The sequence below is a fragment of the Kogia breviceps genome, chromosome 10, assembly GCF_026419965.1.
Source record: "Kogia breviceps isolate mKogBre1 chromosome 10, mKogBre1 haplotype 1, whole genome shotgun sequence".
NCBI lineage: Eukaryota > Metazoa > Chordata > Mammalia > Artiodactyla > Physeteridae > Kogia > Kogia breviceps.
In genome coordinates, this window is record NC_081319.1 from 2,071,389 (window position 1) to 2,089,341 (window position 17,953).

Genomic DNA, 17,953 nt, shown 5'->3' on the forward strand with positions numbered 1-17,953 from the left:
ATTAGGAAGTGTCCAGGAAGAAATTGTTTTCAAATGTGAGTCTAGCTGTGTGACACACCTCAGTCACCACGGTTCTTCCAAGGGTGCTTGAGAGCAAAAGACGTGTGACCACCTTACACACTCGCATCCAGCTCCTAAGAGGATCTGATGAAGCTCTCTGCCCTCTCCGGAGAGGACTTGCACACCGAATCAAAAGGAGGGTTTCAAGATTTGGTTGACGTTTTCGTAATGTTACCTTACGCAGGCAAACTGTCCCTGTGGACCAGTGCGCTCGGGGTCTGGCCCTCGATGCTCCTTGTGGCGTTCACAGCGTGCTTTGCTTTCACACAGTCAACTGAACCGCGGTCTCGGTGGGTTACAAAGGACTTCGGGTAGTGTTTGCACATCCCTAGTCTGCTAGGACCAGTGGCTCCAAATAGTTTGAGGTGGTTATGATGCAGCCAATATCTTGCTGTAGTATTCTAACGAGAAATTCGCATGTTAACGAATACTTTCTAAAATTTGCTCTTGAGGAGCTAGTACCTTTACTGTGTTTTCAAGAGTGAAAGAAGATGGGCTAGATAATCAGTAATTAATGGCCGTAAATCGAGATTTGAGATGTTTGAGGACTATCTACTAATGCTAGTAAAATCCTCCAGGGTTGTTTAGACCAGCACCATCCCATAAAACTTACTGTGGTGATGGAAATGTTCTCTGTTTGCACTGGCCGGTGCGGTAGGTGCTAGCTATGTGGCTTGTGAGCACTTAAAGTGTGGCTGGTATGGCTGAGGAGCTGCATGTGATTTCATTTCAATGGCTAGTGACTGCTGTATCGGACCGCACAGGCATAGAGCAGCCTTTCTCAGCCACTTTTCATTATCGCACCTCCCTTCTGCCCCGCGGGCCTTTTTAGATTTTTTTCCTCGAATTGTCTCCCCTACCCCAGTAAAGTTTTAATACCATGGATGTACTGTGTCTGTCTGTTTTTATATTGGGCCTTCTAGAGGGCCACAATCCATTGTTAATGACACCCCTGCTGGGCATGCGTGGCCTGGACTAACTGAGGGTCGGCATTACCGAGAAGCTTAGCCCACCGGCCGTACACTTCCTGGACAGTTAGAACGACTGCTAAGGCTGCTGGTACCTGGGAATGCAATTAAGAACATCAAAGCTGAGTGAGTTCTTAGAGGTTTGTAAAATTCTCCACATCCTTATGTCATCACCGTGTGTTAGTAATGGGTGGTACTTTTACAAAGAGGCAGGCATTTTAAGAAGTACAGTGAATCTGATCCGGTCAGAGGTAGGCAACCAGGAAGTTGAGTGATCTGGAAGCCTTGTTGCATGGACAGGAGTTGAGAAAAGATGTTGGCACTGGTGATGGAGTGTCTGAGTGTCTCTAAATCCCTCTGCAGCCTTTGACAGTGGAACACTGCACAGGAGGTACTTCATGGTCACTGTGAGTGTGCGGGCAGGAACTGGGCGAGGTGTCGGTGCCACGGAAGAAGTGTCTCTGCTAATAAAAGGTCAGGATAAAATAACTTCTAAGGACCCACTATGGCTGAGTTTAAGGTAATTTGGCTTTGTTCTACACTTGGCCTCACTGTTTTTTCCCCCCATCTATCTATCTGTTTATTTATGGCAGCGTTGGGTCTTCACTGCTGCGCGCGGGCTTTCTCTAGTTGCGGCGAGCAGGGCCTTCTCTTCATTGCGGTGCGCGGGCTTCTCATTGCGGTGGCTTCTCTTGTTGCGGAGCATGGGCTCTAGGCACGCAGGCTTCAGTAGCTGTGGCTCACGGGCTCAGTTGCTCTGCGGCCTGTGGGATCTTCCCGGAGCAGGGCTCGAACCCTTGTCTCATGCATTGGCAGGTGGATTCTTAACCAGTGCGCCACCAGGGAAGCCCCCTCACTGTTTTTAGAATCACATGGAACCCCTTGTCCAGCAAGGAGTTGTGAAATAGCCAGCTGAATTTGGCCACTGAAGTTTCCAGTTTAACACTTGAAAGCTACAAAACTGCATGCTTTGTTCAGCTTACAGAGAATTATGATGGCCTCCTTTTGAAATAAGTGTTTGTAGTTTTCTGTAGGTAAACCCCAGCCTCCAACCCAGTAACTGACACTTACTGGACCCTCAGCAGGTGTTTGAACTGACCTAGGTGTGCTTACCCTTAGGTCGTGGTTAGTGACCAGTGTTCCTGAAAAAAATGGGGATACGTGATGGGACATGTTTAAGTCTGAAGCATGGAGGAGAGATTGCAGGACATGGGATGTTTTAGTCTGAGGTCGTCTGATCGACGTGGGTCAGGATCTTGGGAGCAGTGAGCCATCCTCCACATGCCTGTACGGTTACTGCACAACAGTAGGGGCAGAGGCAAGAATTCAAACTGTAAGTCACTTAGTGACCCAGTGCCCACTTCTCAGTCCTGCTTTTGCTTCCATGGCTTTGGCCACGGATCTTCCTCCTGTGATAGGACTTACGCCAGATACGACTCCACTGCAGTGTTTGCTGATGTCCTGCACAGGGCCTCAGTGTCTGGTATACAGTGTGATTTTAGGAAGCACGTAAGTGAAGGTGCGATTTGTCTTAGAGGAATAACTAGGACCTCAGACACACTTATGTGGGTTAACGTGTGAGTACAGCAAAAGTCAAACAGGCGGTATGAGAGGCTGTAGTGACGAGATTTGGAAAGTGAAATACTAGTTGACTAGGTACAAGTTTTCATTCACTGTTAGAAAAGCCCTCATGTCATAACAGCCACTTATGAGTAGATTTAAGGAGCCAGTTAGAGCTTCCTCTGCATTGTCTCATTTGTAGGGGGTGCTCACGTTGCCCACGGAAGCACATTTAAGCTCACACAGCTGAACGCGCGAGGTGGGGCTCCGTCCCGCGGTCGTGACCCACAGCCTCTAGTCTTCCCATGGCTGTTGCACCTCCCCCGTGGAGGGGTGGCCTTTAGACGGCCTCGCTTGGTCAGCTTCTAGCCACCCTTCTCTCCCTGGCGTTCAGTACAGTCACTTGTCTGTGTCTCCCTGCGCGCTCGGGAATGCCTGCTTCTGCTTACCATTCAGTGGGGCCGTGAGCGCAAGTTCCTTAAGCAAGTTGGAGTGGGACAGTCAGAGCACAACTATAAAACAGAACCTGGCCTGGTGCCTTGCACTTAGATACCCAGTGAAAATTTGAATGTTGGAGAAGCCAGTGATTCTTGTTGGGAGAACTCTGGAGCCGGACTGCCTCATTTCAAATCCTGACTCCAGGGACTTCCCCTAGTGGTCCAGCGGTTAGGAATCCGCCTTCCAATGCAGGGGACGTGGGTTTGATCCCTGGTCGGGGAAGTGAGATCCCACATGCCGCGGAGCAACTAAGCCCATGCACCGCAACTGCTGAGCTCTTGCGCTCTAGAGCCTGCGCACCACAACGAAAGATCCCGTGTGCCACAACTAAGACCCGAAGCAGCCAGATACATAGATAAATAAATATTTTTTTAAAAATCCTGGCTCCAAGATGACTAGCTGTGTGGCCTTGGACAAGTTACCTTACTTTTCTCTGTGTGTACGTCTTGAGTTCTAGGGAGAGGCTGCCATTTCATCCGGAGCTGAATGGAAAAGCATTGCAAATGCCAGGACAGTTCTCCGTGTGGCAGAGGCTGGTGCCCGAGGGGTGGGGATGCTTGCTGTGTGCCTCCTGCTCCTTTTACCTGCGTGATGGTTGGACATAACCTACCCGGGCTAGAGCTGAGGAGCAGCACCGAGGGCTGCGGAGGCCTCTAACGGAGCAGTGCTGTGCGCGAGCGGGCACCGAGTCCCCTCTTGGCCCAGGCGGACCTTAGTGAGAGGCGGGGCTAGCCGTGAAAATGATCCAGGCCTGGGACTTCCCTGGTGGTCCAGGAGGTAAGACTCTGCGCTGCCAGTGCAGGGGGCCCAGGTTCGATCCCTGGTCGGGGAGGTAGATCCCATGTGCCACAACTAAGAAGCCCACATGCTGCAACTAAGAAGCCCGCGTGCCACAACCAAGAGTCCGCATGCTGCAACTTAAAAAAAAAAGGTCCCGTATGCCACAATGAAGATCGTGCGTTCCGCAACTAAGACGCGGGGTAGCCATAAATAAATATTTTTTTAAAAGAAAATGATCCAGGCCTGGGGAGGAAACAGAGCTGCCAAGGCATTTCTTTATGTCTTGTGTAATCCATCTAGATTTTTACCTACTCCCTTAAACCTTTACTGCTAAAGGATCACAGATCGCTGCACACAGAAAGTAACGTCTCCACCTTATAAGCGAGAGCACAGACGACAGTTAATACTGTGGCGGATCCAGAGAATGTGCCCTGGTGAGAATGGTCAGCCAGGCTTTTCCTGCTGAGTGAGGGGCAGGAGGCTTGAAGTCTTCACGTGAACAAGTGCTAGCCTTGTGCTCGGAAGCTTGGCATCGTCAGTGTGGGCCGAGCCTAGAAGAAGGCGCCCGCGGGGGCAGCCCCCGGACCCGTGTCTCCACCGGGCAGGGCTGTGCTCTCCAGGCCCGTGCGGGGCCCCGTGGGGAGTGGCCGGCGCACCTGAGACGGGGCATTTGCGGGGAGATGAGGCCTGTTGGGAGCCGTGTTGCCGGGTTAGACGAGATAGCTCCCTCGGAAGGTTGCCGGGAGCAGCGAGGTGGCTGTGCTTGGGCTTCGTGTGCAGCTCAGGCCCCCCACCTTGGCGACGCTGTACCCCCGTGTCCCGCCTGGCTTGCCCCAGGCCCGGCGCCCCACAGTCCGGCTCTTCCTCATCTCAGTCCCCTAGCACTTTCCGCCGGGCTTCCTGGGACTGTCTCTGCAGCTTCTGAGGCGCTGGCAACAGCGAAGCGTCCCGGCAGTTTGGACGCACTGAATGCTCCTTCCGAGGCATCCGTCTTGCTTTGGGGAATGTTCGGTATTTCCGCTGGTGGGGTTCTCTCTGCTACACCACTCTTCTCTGGAAGCCCGTATTTGTCCCGCCCCGCGCACCGCTTGTCTTCTTGCCGCCGGGCAGCAGCCTCTGGGCGGCCAGGCCCACCAGCTGTGTCCTCCACACTCTGTCCAGGGAGTGCTGACGCTCCCGAGTTAGCACCGGGGTGGAGACTGAAGTCATAAATCCAGCACAGTGAACACTGAAACTTAAGAGGTACCTAAGTACAACCGTATCTTTTAAAAATCGATTTGATTGCAAGATTACCCCGGGCCCTCTAGTACTGGAGGAAAGGGGAATATGATAAAATTCAACTGAGTTCGTGTTTTTCATAGTCTTGGAAATCCCTGTAAACGATAACGTGGAAGTAGGTGAATGTGAATCTCAGAATACCTGTTCCTTATCAGATCTTGAGTCCGTTAAAGCAGTGGCTCTTGAACTTTGCAGAGTACAAACCGATTCAGCAAGGCAGGAAGTTCCACGCGTCCTGCGCACTGCCCCCAGCCATTCGCCACCCTCGTGTGGGTGCCCTCTTCGGGCAGACTCCATTCTGGGTTGGTCAGAGATACTGGCGGGATCTCTGCTTTTAGTGGGGTTTTCCTGCAGTGAGAGGTAACTGTTACTCCGAGTCTCTATCACATCTGTATTTTGATCCACGTCTGTCCTCCACTCAGCTATATATCTGCCACTTAAAGACATGTTGAGCATTAACCAAGCAAACCATATACTTAATTGAGTAAAGACCTTCTCTTCTTTATGTCAGGGTCACTTCACACTTAGCATGTCTAAATCTAACGTAATTCCCTTCCAAGAAACGCCTGGCTCTCTTTCAGGCTTCCCTGTCCGAGGATGCTTTCGGTTGCGCTGCATATGGACCTGGGCGCTTCGTGGCCCTCCCCTCGTGTCCCGCCTCTTCTTGGCGCTGCCCCTCTTTCCGTGACCCTGGGGGCACCTCCGTTCCCCTCGTCTCCCCACGGCTCTGGCGCGGTCGCCTTGCCTGGAGGTCACAGTAGCCTCTTCACCGTCCGCTGCGGGGTCTCCTGCCCGACACTGCCCCGCCCCCCACGGCAGGCAGGTTGACGGCTTCACAGCACGAACGCTACTGCGTGACAATCGCAAGGGGTGGGCTTCTCGGTGCTCTGGTTTCAGGGCCCCGCCGTGGCCTGCTAGGTCCCCTGTGACCTGGCTGTCAACCCCCAGGTGTCCGTGCCTCCCCGCAACGAGGCCTTTGCATGCTGCGTGCGCTGGTTTACCTGCCAGGGAAAGTTTGGCGCGCTTGTCCTCCTTCAGACCCAGATTCAGTCAGATCTTCCTGGAGGAGTCCTTCCCTCACTCTCCCAACCAAGGTAATTACCCTTAAAATTAATATGTCTCGATCACGGTAGTATCTTAAAGTATTGGGCAGCTCCTTAATGTGCTTCTCTCACTAGATATTTTTACTGTGTAATGAAAGAGTGTCTATCCCTACCTCTGGGGCCCTCACAGTGTGCTTTTGAAGGCTTCTAGTAACATCTGCCTGCTGAGTTTCCCACACGGAGGTGGTGGTTCTAAGTGGAACATCAGACCAGCAGCCTATTTGCTAATATCGTTACAGTAGAAGTCTTACTAGGAGCATACAGGTTATGCACTATCTGCAGACCACGTATTTCAAGCTGTATAACCCCAGTGTCTCAGAACAAATGCATGGGTGGCAGCGGCGCTCGGTTAGAGGACCGCAGTCCGGGGCGGAGAGCCTTTTGAGGACGGCGGCAGAGGTGAAGATGGTCTTGCAGGTGACTGTCATCCTGTCCTGCGCTGCCCGCAGGCTTCCACGTGGTCAGAGAGCCACGCCCTGAAGGCTGACCTCTTCCACCAGAGGGCCCTGTAGAGCCCCATCCTCCCCTGGCGGTGCGGGAGAGTGTAGCGGACACAGCGGAGGGAGGCTTGAGTCTGTCCTGGGCTCTGGGGAGGTCAGGGGAAGCTTCTCAGTGAAGGTGGCATTTGACCTCAAGGGAGTGAGGAACAGCTCACCACAGACAAAACCTGGTGCCCTGGGAGTTTATAGCCAACATTTAAGGGTTTAAGGTTATTCTGAAACAGTTGTGTTGAATGAAGGGGAACTGGGGACTGGACAGTGGAGGGGCGCGGAAGGCGTGCGAGGCCAGGCTGATGCCTCGGGGGAGAGGAGAAGAGTGCAAACAAGGCCAAGGCCAGTCACAAGCGAAAAGGAGGCCTGACTGCCCGAACGCCTGCTGTACGTTCGGAGGTAGTGATGGTCGTGACCAGTTGCTAAGTCCTGTGCTCCAGTCTAACCGTGCCCCCGTCCCTAGAACAGCAGCATTGTCCTGAGCGCCCTGGGAGTGCCTGGACGGCTCCACAGAAACGGCGCTTGGCCTCCTACATCTTTCTCTCCTTCACTTCCTGGTACCTACCTGCCTTTGGTCCCTGTACCGCCTGACCATGGAGTTTCAAAACATCTCCAGTTTCCATCTTCCTTTATTGGTGGGACATTGTTGCTGCTGTTTGAAGTTATGACTTCAGTTTTCGTTCTGTAGCTTTCAAAACGTTATGCAGTGATGCTTTCTTTTGCCTCTCGCCTGGGCTTAGCACTTGGAAGCCATGTTCATCTTTAACCCAAGCCAGTCTGTCACACCCCACCCTTCTTCCTGTTTCCTGTAGTGGAATTTTCCCTAGATTGGCTAACCCTCGGGTCGTTAGGGTGGCCACGCTTCAACTCCCATCCCCAGGGACACGCTGGCCACCCTTAGGGACACTAAGTTGTCTTCACCGTCCTGCTTCCCCAGGTGAGGTGAGCGGTTAAAATGCTTATTAGCCTAGAGACAGTCAGTAGTGAGCTTGCAAGGGAAGCAGTTGGTGATGAGAGCTTACTACATACATCAAAGTGGCCCCTTTGAGCTCAGGCCTCTGGGTGACTAGTCCTCCTGCACGGACTTGTGGTCTGTGTTCCCCAGGCCCGTCAGGCAGCCCTCCCTTCTGCAGCCAGCATGACTTCCTTCCTTCCTTCCACCTCCTGGCTGGGAGGTGCTGTTGATAGACATTTTTTATTCACCTTACAACACTTTATGGCTCTTGCCTGATACTTTAGAACCCTTGCACCGTGCCTTTTAGCCACTGGAATTGAAGTTGTCTGGGCGGTAATATTGGCTGAAAATTCTGATCTCATTCTGACTTTTCTCTTTACTTCTTAAGCTCCTCTGGGATCGGAATCCAAATTCATATTTGTGTTACCTTTTTCTCTCTCAGACTGATGTTAAAAGGAGTTACCTGGGGACTTCCCTGGTGGCCCAGTGGTAAAGAATCCGCCTTACAGTGCAGGGGACGCAGGTTCCATCCCTGGTCAGGGAAATAAGATCCCACATGCCACGGGGCAGCTAAGCCTGCGCACCACAACTACTGAGCTCCTGTGCCTAACTAGAGCCCGCGTGCTGCAAACCACAGAGCCCACGTGCTCTGGAGCCCGCGCACCACAACGAGAGAAGAGAAAACCCGCACGCCACAACGAGAGAAGAGAAAACCCGCATGGCACACAACTAGAGAGAAGTCCCCACACCACATCGAAGAGCCCACGTGCCACTTAATAACAAAGGAGTGGGATTATCAATATGCTAAAGTATTATCAGGCTTAATAACGTGGGAAGATATTTAATGTAGAAGCAAACGGGATGCAAAGTTATGAACAACAGTATGATGTCAGCCGTCTGAAGGAAAACTGGAAAGACTTACACCCTGATGCTAATAGTGATTGCTTCTAAGAGATGGAACTGTGCTTGGCCTTGGTCTTTGCTTCATTCTTCTGTACTTTTCTGAATGTTGTACAGTTCAGTACTTTAATGGGGGGCAGAAAGGTCAGCTGTCCGGTTAGGCTGTAGCTGTTAAAGGCAGGCAACTTGGAAACACAGACCAAGTAAAAATGTTAATGGACTACAGAAAATCAGTTGGTTTAACTGTCCCAGCTTTGTTGAACCTTTAGCTCTTGTTCAGATATTTCGTGCCATCGTTAGTTTTGTATCAGACACACGTGTCAACCAGAACAGCAGTTGGTGACCTCCCGTCACTGATTTCCAAACCTTGAGTGTGCACCTCAGTCCCCAGAGGGAGCTTTTTTAAACGCCTCGTTCCTGGCGAACCAGGGGAAAGCTGGTATTGCTGATGGCAGGGCAGTCACGTGTTGGGTCTGGGCTTACACACCTGTTAACTCCAGCTCTGCCACTTGTTTGCTCTGTGACCTTGGACTTGATGACACCTCGTTCAGTTTCATCCCCTGCGTTTTACACTGTTGTCTTGACGGCTTTGCAGACACTTGGCTTTCACCTCCTTGGCCCTGCATCTCCCTGTGGAGCCTCACCTCCACTTGAGCACAGTCAGCGTGTTTGTGATCACCAGGCAAAGTCGTTCTACCTCCAAGAACGCAGACTGTGCTGTGGCCCGCTGACCCCCAGCTTCCTGCTCTTGCCCTCCCCAGCCCTTGCTCCTCATTGCCCGCCGCTGACCCCTCTCCGTCAGTCCCTTTCTGTCCGCACTGACCCTGCCCAGCCCAGAGCCGGGAACGGTATTTTCCTGATGGTTTTACCTGCTTGGGGCTTCCTTATTTTGTCTGCCTTTATGGCCAGCTGGCTGCTGTGCTTCAGCAGTGAGGAAAGCGGCAACTCCAGCTGATGGGGGGAAGTTCTGGTTTTTGATTCATGACACGGGAAACACTGTACGTGAGGGAACGAATTGATTCAGCGTATGGAATGGTTAGTGTTCTTTAAAAAAAATGCTTGTTCTTCCAAGGAAGAATGCACCCCAGAGCACACTGATCAAGTTTGGTTTGATAGCAGAAGGAAGGAAGTGTGTTCTGAATACATCTTATTCTGGAAAGGCTTTTAGAGAGCTTCCTGGATTAATGGATGCTATCTGAAATGTTCGTGTCCCGGCCCGGCAGCAGGGGTCAGGGGCCTCACACAGCTCCCTGCGTTCTCTCTGTCTGCTTCCCTTTCTCCTGGAAAAGGGTAAAAGGAAGTGGTCTGTGCGTCGAAGAATGGAGTTCCACTTAGAAATTTCTAACTTGGTAGGATTTTTTTTTTTTTTTTTTGCGGTACGCGGGCCTCTCTCTGTCGTGGCCTCTCCCGTCGCGGAGCACAGGCTCCGGACGCGCAGGCTCAGCGGCCACGGCTCACGGGCCCAGCCGCTCCGCGGCACGTGGGATCCTCCCGGGCCGGGACTCGAAGCCGCGTCCCCTGCATCGGCAGGCGGACTCCCAACCACTGCGCCAACAGGGAAGCCCGGTAGGATTTTTAAAAGTAATTACAGTCTTCGAAAATTCATGAAGATGGTGATGGAAATGGGTAACAGAAAGCAGAAACTGCCAGTGAAGGTTTTAAAGCCACTGCTTCTTGGGGCAAAAGTTGTGTTCAAGGTTTCGTTTTGTTTTTTCTTAGCTCTTTTCTAGAAACAAGTGCCCCATTCTTGGTCCTGGAGAACATTAAGTACAAAAACGTAGCTCTTAGCTTCTGCCAGTTTGAAGCCGTCAAGAGTCCTGGTGAAGCCAGCCGGGGGTTTCCTCCGGGCCGGCGCCCTGTTTGCAAAAGGCCGACTGTTGACAGGCACCGAGCAAAGAGGAAAGTCTGCCTCTAGGTGCACCTCATGGCGAACAGGAATATTCTCGCAAGCAGAAAATTTACCTGAAAAATCAACAGGTGAACATTGTCCTCCAAAATGGAAATAGCTTTTTCAGTTTAAGAGAAATGCGCTCTTCACATGAATATAAAGAAAACAAAATCATTCGGAATCCCACCGCCCAGGAAAAACCTGCTCATCTTGTATGTATTCCTTTCAGCTTCATACATAGCCTTTCTTACATTTACGTCTTTACTCCTGAGGGAATCTGTCGTGGAAGATGAGGGTTAAGGATGTTAATTCTGGCTCTCGCCACTCGGTAAGTCGTTCATCCTTTTGCTGCTGAATTGCGTAACGCTGGCCCTGCTGAAGCTGTTCCTTCCGGAGCCGCTGCTGTTTCTTCCAGCCCGTGGTGTTCATGTACTTTGATAACATACTTTCCAAGACTGTTAGGCAAATCCCTGCCATTACTCTCTTTTGAGAGGAATGGGAGGGACTCTTGTGCATTTATTTTTATGAATAAAGTTATAATTACTTCATCAAATTCCCAAAAAAACCCCTGGAATTGTTTAAATAGGGAAGAATTCATATTTTTACATTAAGGCTTCCTATTGGAGGTATCTCTTCATTTATTCAGATTTTTTTGTCTCAGTAAAATTGTCATTTTTCTCATTTAGATGCTATATGCCGTTAATCACTGCAACAGTGGGTGCAGTGTAAATTTGGAAAATCCTTCCGGAAAGTGAATTAGCAAAAGTTATGAAAGCGTTTATACTTTTGACTCAGTTACCCCATTCCTAAACAATACCCGTGGGTCAAGGTGGACGAAACCCCTGCCCGTGAGTGAGAATTTGCCCTTTGTTTAACTTTCTGGCTGTTTCCCTGGGATCCCCACTGAAGGCAGCGCGGTTTGCGATGAGTCGTCTCCTGCTTGGTGATCGCATCTGACAGATGGGGAGGGGCCGTGAGTACCTGGTGGGCCCCAGGCCCGGTGGAGCACAGTGGCTCTCGTGCTGGGCGTGTCCGTCGCGGGGAGCTCCCCGGGAAGGAGGGCTCAGAGCCAGGGCGGCGAGTCCAGGCCTCCTCCCTGTGCCTGAGCGGTGTGCGGTGTGGGCTGCCGCGGGGACAGCCAGCGATCCGTGCTCCTCGGGGCCGGCGTGGCCTGCGATGGCCTCGTGAGTCTGAGCCTGCGAGACCTCCCCGGCGGCACTGCTGCGGCCCAGGAAAACGAGCCCACGGGTGAAAGTTCAGAGCTGTTCCTTGTGGCGTCGTTTTTCCCAGATTTTTGATACATTAGACAAAAGGGAGGAATGGCTGTTAAAATGCTTGATTCACTCAAAGAAGTATTAGACGCCGAGACTGTCATGGAAGCAGGCACTGGAAGACAAGGCTAAACAGTAACATGGGAGAGACAGAGTGCCGGCTTGTGTGCGGGGCTGGGCGAGCTCTGCCGGCGACTCGGGACTTCCCGGGCGCGCCCTCCGCCGGGTTCGGGGGGCTCGGGGGGTTCTGGGACTGGCTGTGCAGGCGAGGAACGGCGCTGAGGCGTCGAGCTCTGCCGCCCAGGAAGGGCGAGGACACAAGCGTGGGGCCCGTCGTGTGGGAGCCGGGTGGGCGAGTGCGTTTCTTATTTCCCTCCAATGTGATGAGCCAATACTTGGTGCGCCGTGAACCGGTCACGGAAATCCCCCTTCCCGGTCTCAGAATCAGTGACTTAAATATTCCTTAAGAGTTTCTTTGCAAAGCTCACCTTCTTTTCATACCTTTCCTTAATTTGCCCTTTGGATTTGAAACTTGTCCCAACTGTCATAATCTGATCTCTAGCCCAAAATATGGTACCAGACCTTGGGGTGAGACTCTTACACTTTGGTCAAGGTAGTGCCCAGGGAGGAAGGTAGGGCTGCGGGTCTCGTGGATGATCGTGGGAGACTGGGGGTGTGTACCTCTAACTGCAGAGAGAAAGAACCAACACCAACCCTAGATCTGATGGAGGGCTAGAGGAAACAGGCAGGACTCGGGCTTGTCTTATGCCACCCCCAGCTAGCACGGGTGGGCGCTTCAGAGACGGAAGCTGGTGTCTCCAGAGACCGCACAGACACCAGGCTTTGGGCTCTGAGACAGCTTACCCCAGGCTAGGTCGTGGTGGCAACGCCAGAGGAGCACGGGATCGGGGTTTGTATGCTTCAGTCACGCCCACCGTAGGCCTGCAGTGTGCTCGTCGTCTCCTTCAGGAAGCCCGGTGGAAAAACGTGGAATAAGGGTAGCTTTCTTCAGACCTACTCTCGGCCGTCCTGTCTTCCCAAACCGTGGAAGGATAACAGGCTTTATTTAACCCACATCCTTACCTCCTTTGCTTACGTACAGACACTTAGTTTCCCCCAGCTCCACTGAAGGTAGGAGTCGGATATCGCCCCACGACTCTTAGTGGTGCTCTCCTGCCCGAGGATAGTGGCCAGGGCTAGAGGTTCTCAGAAGGCATAGGTGTCGTTTCTGAGGCTCACACGCGGTCATAAATTGCTGACTCTAGAGGAGGTTGCAGCTCTCTCCTGGGGGTCAGCTACCCGAGGAGTGCTCCTCTGGCAGTTTTTAGTTAAGTCACTGACATCGAGGCCCCGAATTTAGGGCTCCCGCTTTCTTGAGAGTTGTTCATCTTCTGAACGTTACTGGGTCAGGCCCTGAGGACTGAGGGGCAATGAAGACAGGAGGCCAGTCTTGATAAGTAAACTGACCGCGCGGTCACGTGGTGGCAGAGAGTTGAGCACAGATGAGGCCTCTGACATGCTGTGTGGTCGAGGCTGTGGAAGGCTACCTGAAAGGCTTTCTGGGGAAAGGTGGGCTCGGGAGGTAAGTCAAGTATTAACTTGTGCACTAACCCGGTATTTGATGATTCTCTACTTGGCACTGGAGAATAAAACCGCGGGGAACAAAAGTGAAATTATTAGGAAAGGGAGAAGAGAAATGAGTGTCATACGGGAAAATGTCAAGTGCAGTTGACCCTTGAACAGCACAAGTGACGCCACCCTGCTTGGCTGATACTGTGGAGGCGGAGGGCCGACGGTAAAGTTCTAAGCGACTTTCAGCTGAGTGGAGGGTCAGTGCCCCCTAACCCTTGAGATGTTCAAGCGTCAACTGTGGTGGTAAGTACTCTGAAGGAAAATAAGGCAGAGTAAAAGGATCGACAGCAAACGGGGAGAGGGTGTGCTGCTTTACTTCAGAGAAAGTGGTCGCCTCCGAGGAGTGATGTTGGAGCAGAGACCTGCCTGAAGCAGGACCCGGCTCTTGAGTAAGTGGAGCATGGATCCAGCATCCAAGCGGGAGAAGCACTCCTTCAGACTCCTCCCGGGGGCGGCATGGCCCTGGCACGCCGCGTGGCCGAGCTCGTGGGTCCGGGGTTCCAGTGCTGATGCCGTGCTCTGCCGAAGGCCCCGGGCGGCGGGGAGCGGCCGGCAGAAGGGCCCAGGGGCGGTGCTCTCGGGGCTGCCGCGCCGTTTCGCGCCCCGCGAGGCGGGCCCCTGGCCGTTCCCACCCTGCTCACGCGCGTGTCCTCTCTTCCAGCTGAAGGATGGCCTCGAGGAAGAAAGTGCTGCTGAAGGTCATCATCCTGGGAGACTCTGGGTGAGTGTCCCTCCCGATTCCACCCGCTTGCAGCTCACGCCCTCCGTGCTGACGCTTGCCGCCTCCATCTCTGATAGCCGTGGCATCGGGGCCCTATTTCCGTGCTCTCAGGAGCGCAGCAAAAATCTGCGTGGGCCCTGGTCAGGCAGTCCCCAGTTTGGGGCATGGTTTAGGGAAAAGGGTGGCTGTGTGAACTCAATTAATGGTAGTTTCATGGGGGACTTCCCTGGTGGCACAGTGTTTAGGAGCCCGCCTGCCAGTGTAGGGGACACGGGTTCGAGCCCTCCCCGTGGCTCCGAGAAGATCCCACATGCCGCAGAGCAGCTGAGCCCCCGAGCCACAACTGCTGAAGCCCGCGTGCCTAGAGCCCATGCTCTGCAACAAGAGAAGCCACTGCAATGAGAAGCCCGCACACCATGAGGAAGAGAAGCCCCCGCTCGTCGCAACTAGAGGAAGCCCACGCGCAGCAATGAAGACCCAACGTGGCAATAAATAAATAAACAAGCAGACAAACAAATTTATTTTAGAATCCACCTGCCAATGTATGGGACATGGGTTCAATCCCTGGTCTGGGAGGATCCCACATGCCATGGAGCAACTAAGCCCATGTGTCACAACTACTGAGCCTGCGCTCTAGAGCCCGCGAGCTACAACTACTGAGCCCGCGCATCTAGAGCCCGTGCTCCGCAACAAGAGAAGCCACCACAATGAGAAGCCCACGCACCACAACGAAGAGTAGCCCCCTATCGCCACAACTAGAGAAAGCCGGTATGCAGCAATGAAGACCCAACGCAGCCAAAAACAAAGAAAATATACACATTTTTAAAAATTCATGGAATCCCTTTCCCAAGCTGCTTAGACTAGGGCGCGCTGTTTATGTAGGCTTGTTGCCGTTGGCGCCGTGTCCACGAGATGGAGGCTTGGGGTGCACTGTGCAGCACACGCAGACCCCAGAGACACTGGGCTTGGTTCTGGACTGCCGCGACGAAGTGGGTGTCGCAGAGAAGGGAGTCGTGTGAGCGCTGTGGTTTCCCAGGGCCTCTAAAAGTTTCGTTTGCACTGTACTGTAGTCTCTTACGTGTGCAGTAGCCTTATGCCTAAAAACAGCGTACACACCTCACTTTAAATGCTTTTACGGCTAGAGAATGCTAACCATCATCTCAGCCTTCAGGGAGTCGTAATATTTGTGCAGTAGTAACATCCAAATCACTGATCGTCATAACACATACACTAATGAAGTGTGAACTATTGCGAGAACTGACAACGTGACACAGACATGAAGTGAGCAAATGCCATTGGAAAAATGGCACCGATAGACGAGCTCAACACAGACCTTTTTACAGACCTTCAGTCTGTAAAAAGCGCAGTTTGCGCAGAGCTCATTAAAGTGAGGTATGCCTGTATCCTCCTCCTGCTGTGCCTGAGTCACTAGAGCCTGGGGCTGGAGACTGGGTTCGGGTCTTAGATCTGCCGCTAACCAGGTAGCTAACTAGTTCTTTCATCACTGTTAAGATTCAGGGGGTTACGGGGGGGAGCTTTTCAGGCTTGGCATCTGAAGTGACCCATGAAAACAGACTGGAGGCTACATATTTTTAAAAACAATATGATGATAAATGCAGGTGCACGTCCTTACTCCACAGTTCTTTTTAAAAGGCAGTGATTTCTCTACTGTGGCTGGCTTTTTTAATCACCCGAGGAGCCTTTTAACAATTAGCATTTGCCCAGACCAGCGGGTAGGACCCGGTTGGCAGTGCTTAAATCCACACGCACTCATCTCTCCCCCCACTCCCCCTCCTCTCTCCCTGTCCCCCTCCCACTCACCTACATTCTCCCGGTGCCTCTGGTATGCTGTCAGGATTGAAAGTACTGCTTTTAGCCTGTGTGACCCAAACTTGCCTGATTACACATTTCCTGTCCTTTCCCCCCTGGAAATTCTGGTGCACGCGATGGGTGGAGAACACTGCCTTGGGCTGTTTGTATTTCCAGGTCCCTCTGCATGTGAAATGAATGTGTTCTTGTCTTTGGCCTGTGCTACCTACCTACCTCATCACCAAAAAAAAAAAATTCACACATTGTCTCTTGCTGAGTTTTCTTACTGGAAACTACCTCTGGAGGAGCATCCTTGGAGGTAGACTCTGGTTTGGTGGAATATTGGTGCTTTTTTCTGCTTCAGATTTTAAACTTTGAAGCAGCAGATTGGTTAACTGGTGTAAACGTCTGCTCAGAGCCAGTGGCTTCCTCTGGCTATTATTTGCTCGGACTGAATAGCAACCACTAAATGGAGACACACCCAAGGCGGCAGAGATATTTTTGGACTAGTGGAGCGATCTCATTGCTGGGGCTTCTTTTAGAAGGAGAGTATTTGTTGGCATGCTTCTGGAAGGAGAGAAATAAGAATCCTAGGCTCTATCAACTATACCAGAGCCTAGAAGCAGCTTTTCCAGATCTGGCCCGCGTCTGTGCCTGTGTTTTTGTCCCAGGAGAAGGCATGTCGCCAGGCAAGTGAACTGGGAGGTTTTCGTCCTCTGACGGGGGTGGGCAGGACCTTGTTCTCCTGCAGGACGGGCAGGTTCCTTCCGAGCTGCAGGCGTCAGAGTCAGTTTTCAGTGCCTTCCTAGTTGACTTATACTTGTGGTTTTTCTCCACTTTCAGAGTCGGTAAGACATCACTCATGAACCAGTATGTGAACAAGAAATTCAGTAATCAGTACAAAGCCACAATAGGAGCAGACTTTCTGACAAAGGAGGTGATGGTGGATGACAGACTAGTTACAATGCAGGTAAGCGCACGTCTCACCTTTGCCAGCCAAGCCTTGGTCATTCCGTCTTTACCCCTTTTTCATGCCCAGGCACTTTCCCCTCCCTGTTCTTTAGATCTCACTATTACAGTCACGGATAATTGGCTTATAGGTAGGATTGCCAGATAAAATGCAAGACGTTAAGTATGTCCCAAATACTGTGTGAGACATACTAAAAATTTTTCATCTTTTTCCAGAGTTCAGATTTAACTGGACTTCCTGTTTTTCATTGTTTTTTTGTTTGTTTGCTGTTAAGTTTGGCAACCTACAGGTTCCTGTCTTACGTCTCCAAAATGTGTAACTTGTCTCTTTCCTAATACCTTCGCCTAGTTCTTTAGGCCAAAAAAACCTTTGTGTCTCTCCTCGGTTCTTACAGCAGCTGTTAAATTAGTTTTCCTGTTTTTCTAGCTTCTTATAATCTGTCCTATCTGTAGCCCTTAAAGTCGTGTTTCTATTAAGCCAATCATGTATCGGCTTAATCTGATTTCAAGGGCTTCCCTTTCAACAGTTAGGATAAAAACAAATTCCTTCACGTGGCTCTTTCAAAGCCTTCGCCTTCTGGCTACAAACTATTCTTCACTTTTTCATCTCCTGCCAGTCCTTCCAGGTCACGTGCTGCCCTTACAAAGCTGTAGTTGCACATGTCTTTGCTTGCTAGGTCCTCTGGTCACAGGTGCACCCATCCTGAAGTCGCCAACTTTCAGCCCAGATGTTGTCTTTGCAGGCTCCCACCTCCACACCGGTTGTTCCTTACTTTCTCTGCTGAATGATGTCCTGGGGAGACTAAGACAGGGGGGTCCTCGCGAGCACCGGGCTCGCTGAAATGTGTGGACGGTCCAGGTTGCAGGTCGTTCTTACGTGTGTTGGCCTCAAGCTGTCACATGCTCCCAGGGGAACCTCCGGGATGGGACTAACGTGGCTCCCCCATACTGCAAGCACACACACAGAGGTGTGCGGCGTACGGCTGGAGGTGGGCAAGATGCGTCAAGGGGATTAAGAGGTACGAACATCCAGTCATACAGTCAGTCAGTCCTGGGGAGGTAATGTATAG

The 17,953-nt window shown here is 51.9% G+C and overlaps 1 protein-coding gene across 2 annotated transcripts in view; it reads left to right on the forward strand.

Moving 5' to 3' along the window:
- Positions 1–17,953, forward strand: part of RAB7A (RAB7A, member RAS oncogene family) — a 105,900-nt gene that overhangs the window by 76,262 nt on the left and 11,685 nt on the right. For both annotated transcript variants that reach the window (XM_067043327.1, XM_059076729.2), the window contains 2 exons: positions 14,046–14,105; positions 16,758–16,884. In XM_067043327.1, the coding sequence (XP_066899428.1) occupies positions 14,053–14,105; positions 16,758–16,884 (180 nt within the window). In that variant the 5' untranslated portion in view covers positions 14,046–14,052. The remainder of the gene's footprint in view (positions 1–14,045; positions 14,106–16,757; positions 16,885–17,953) is intronic.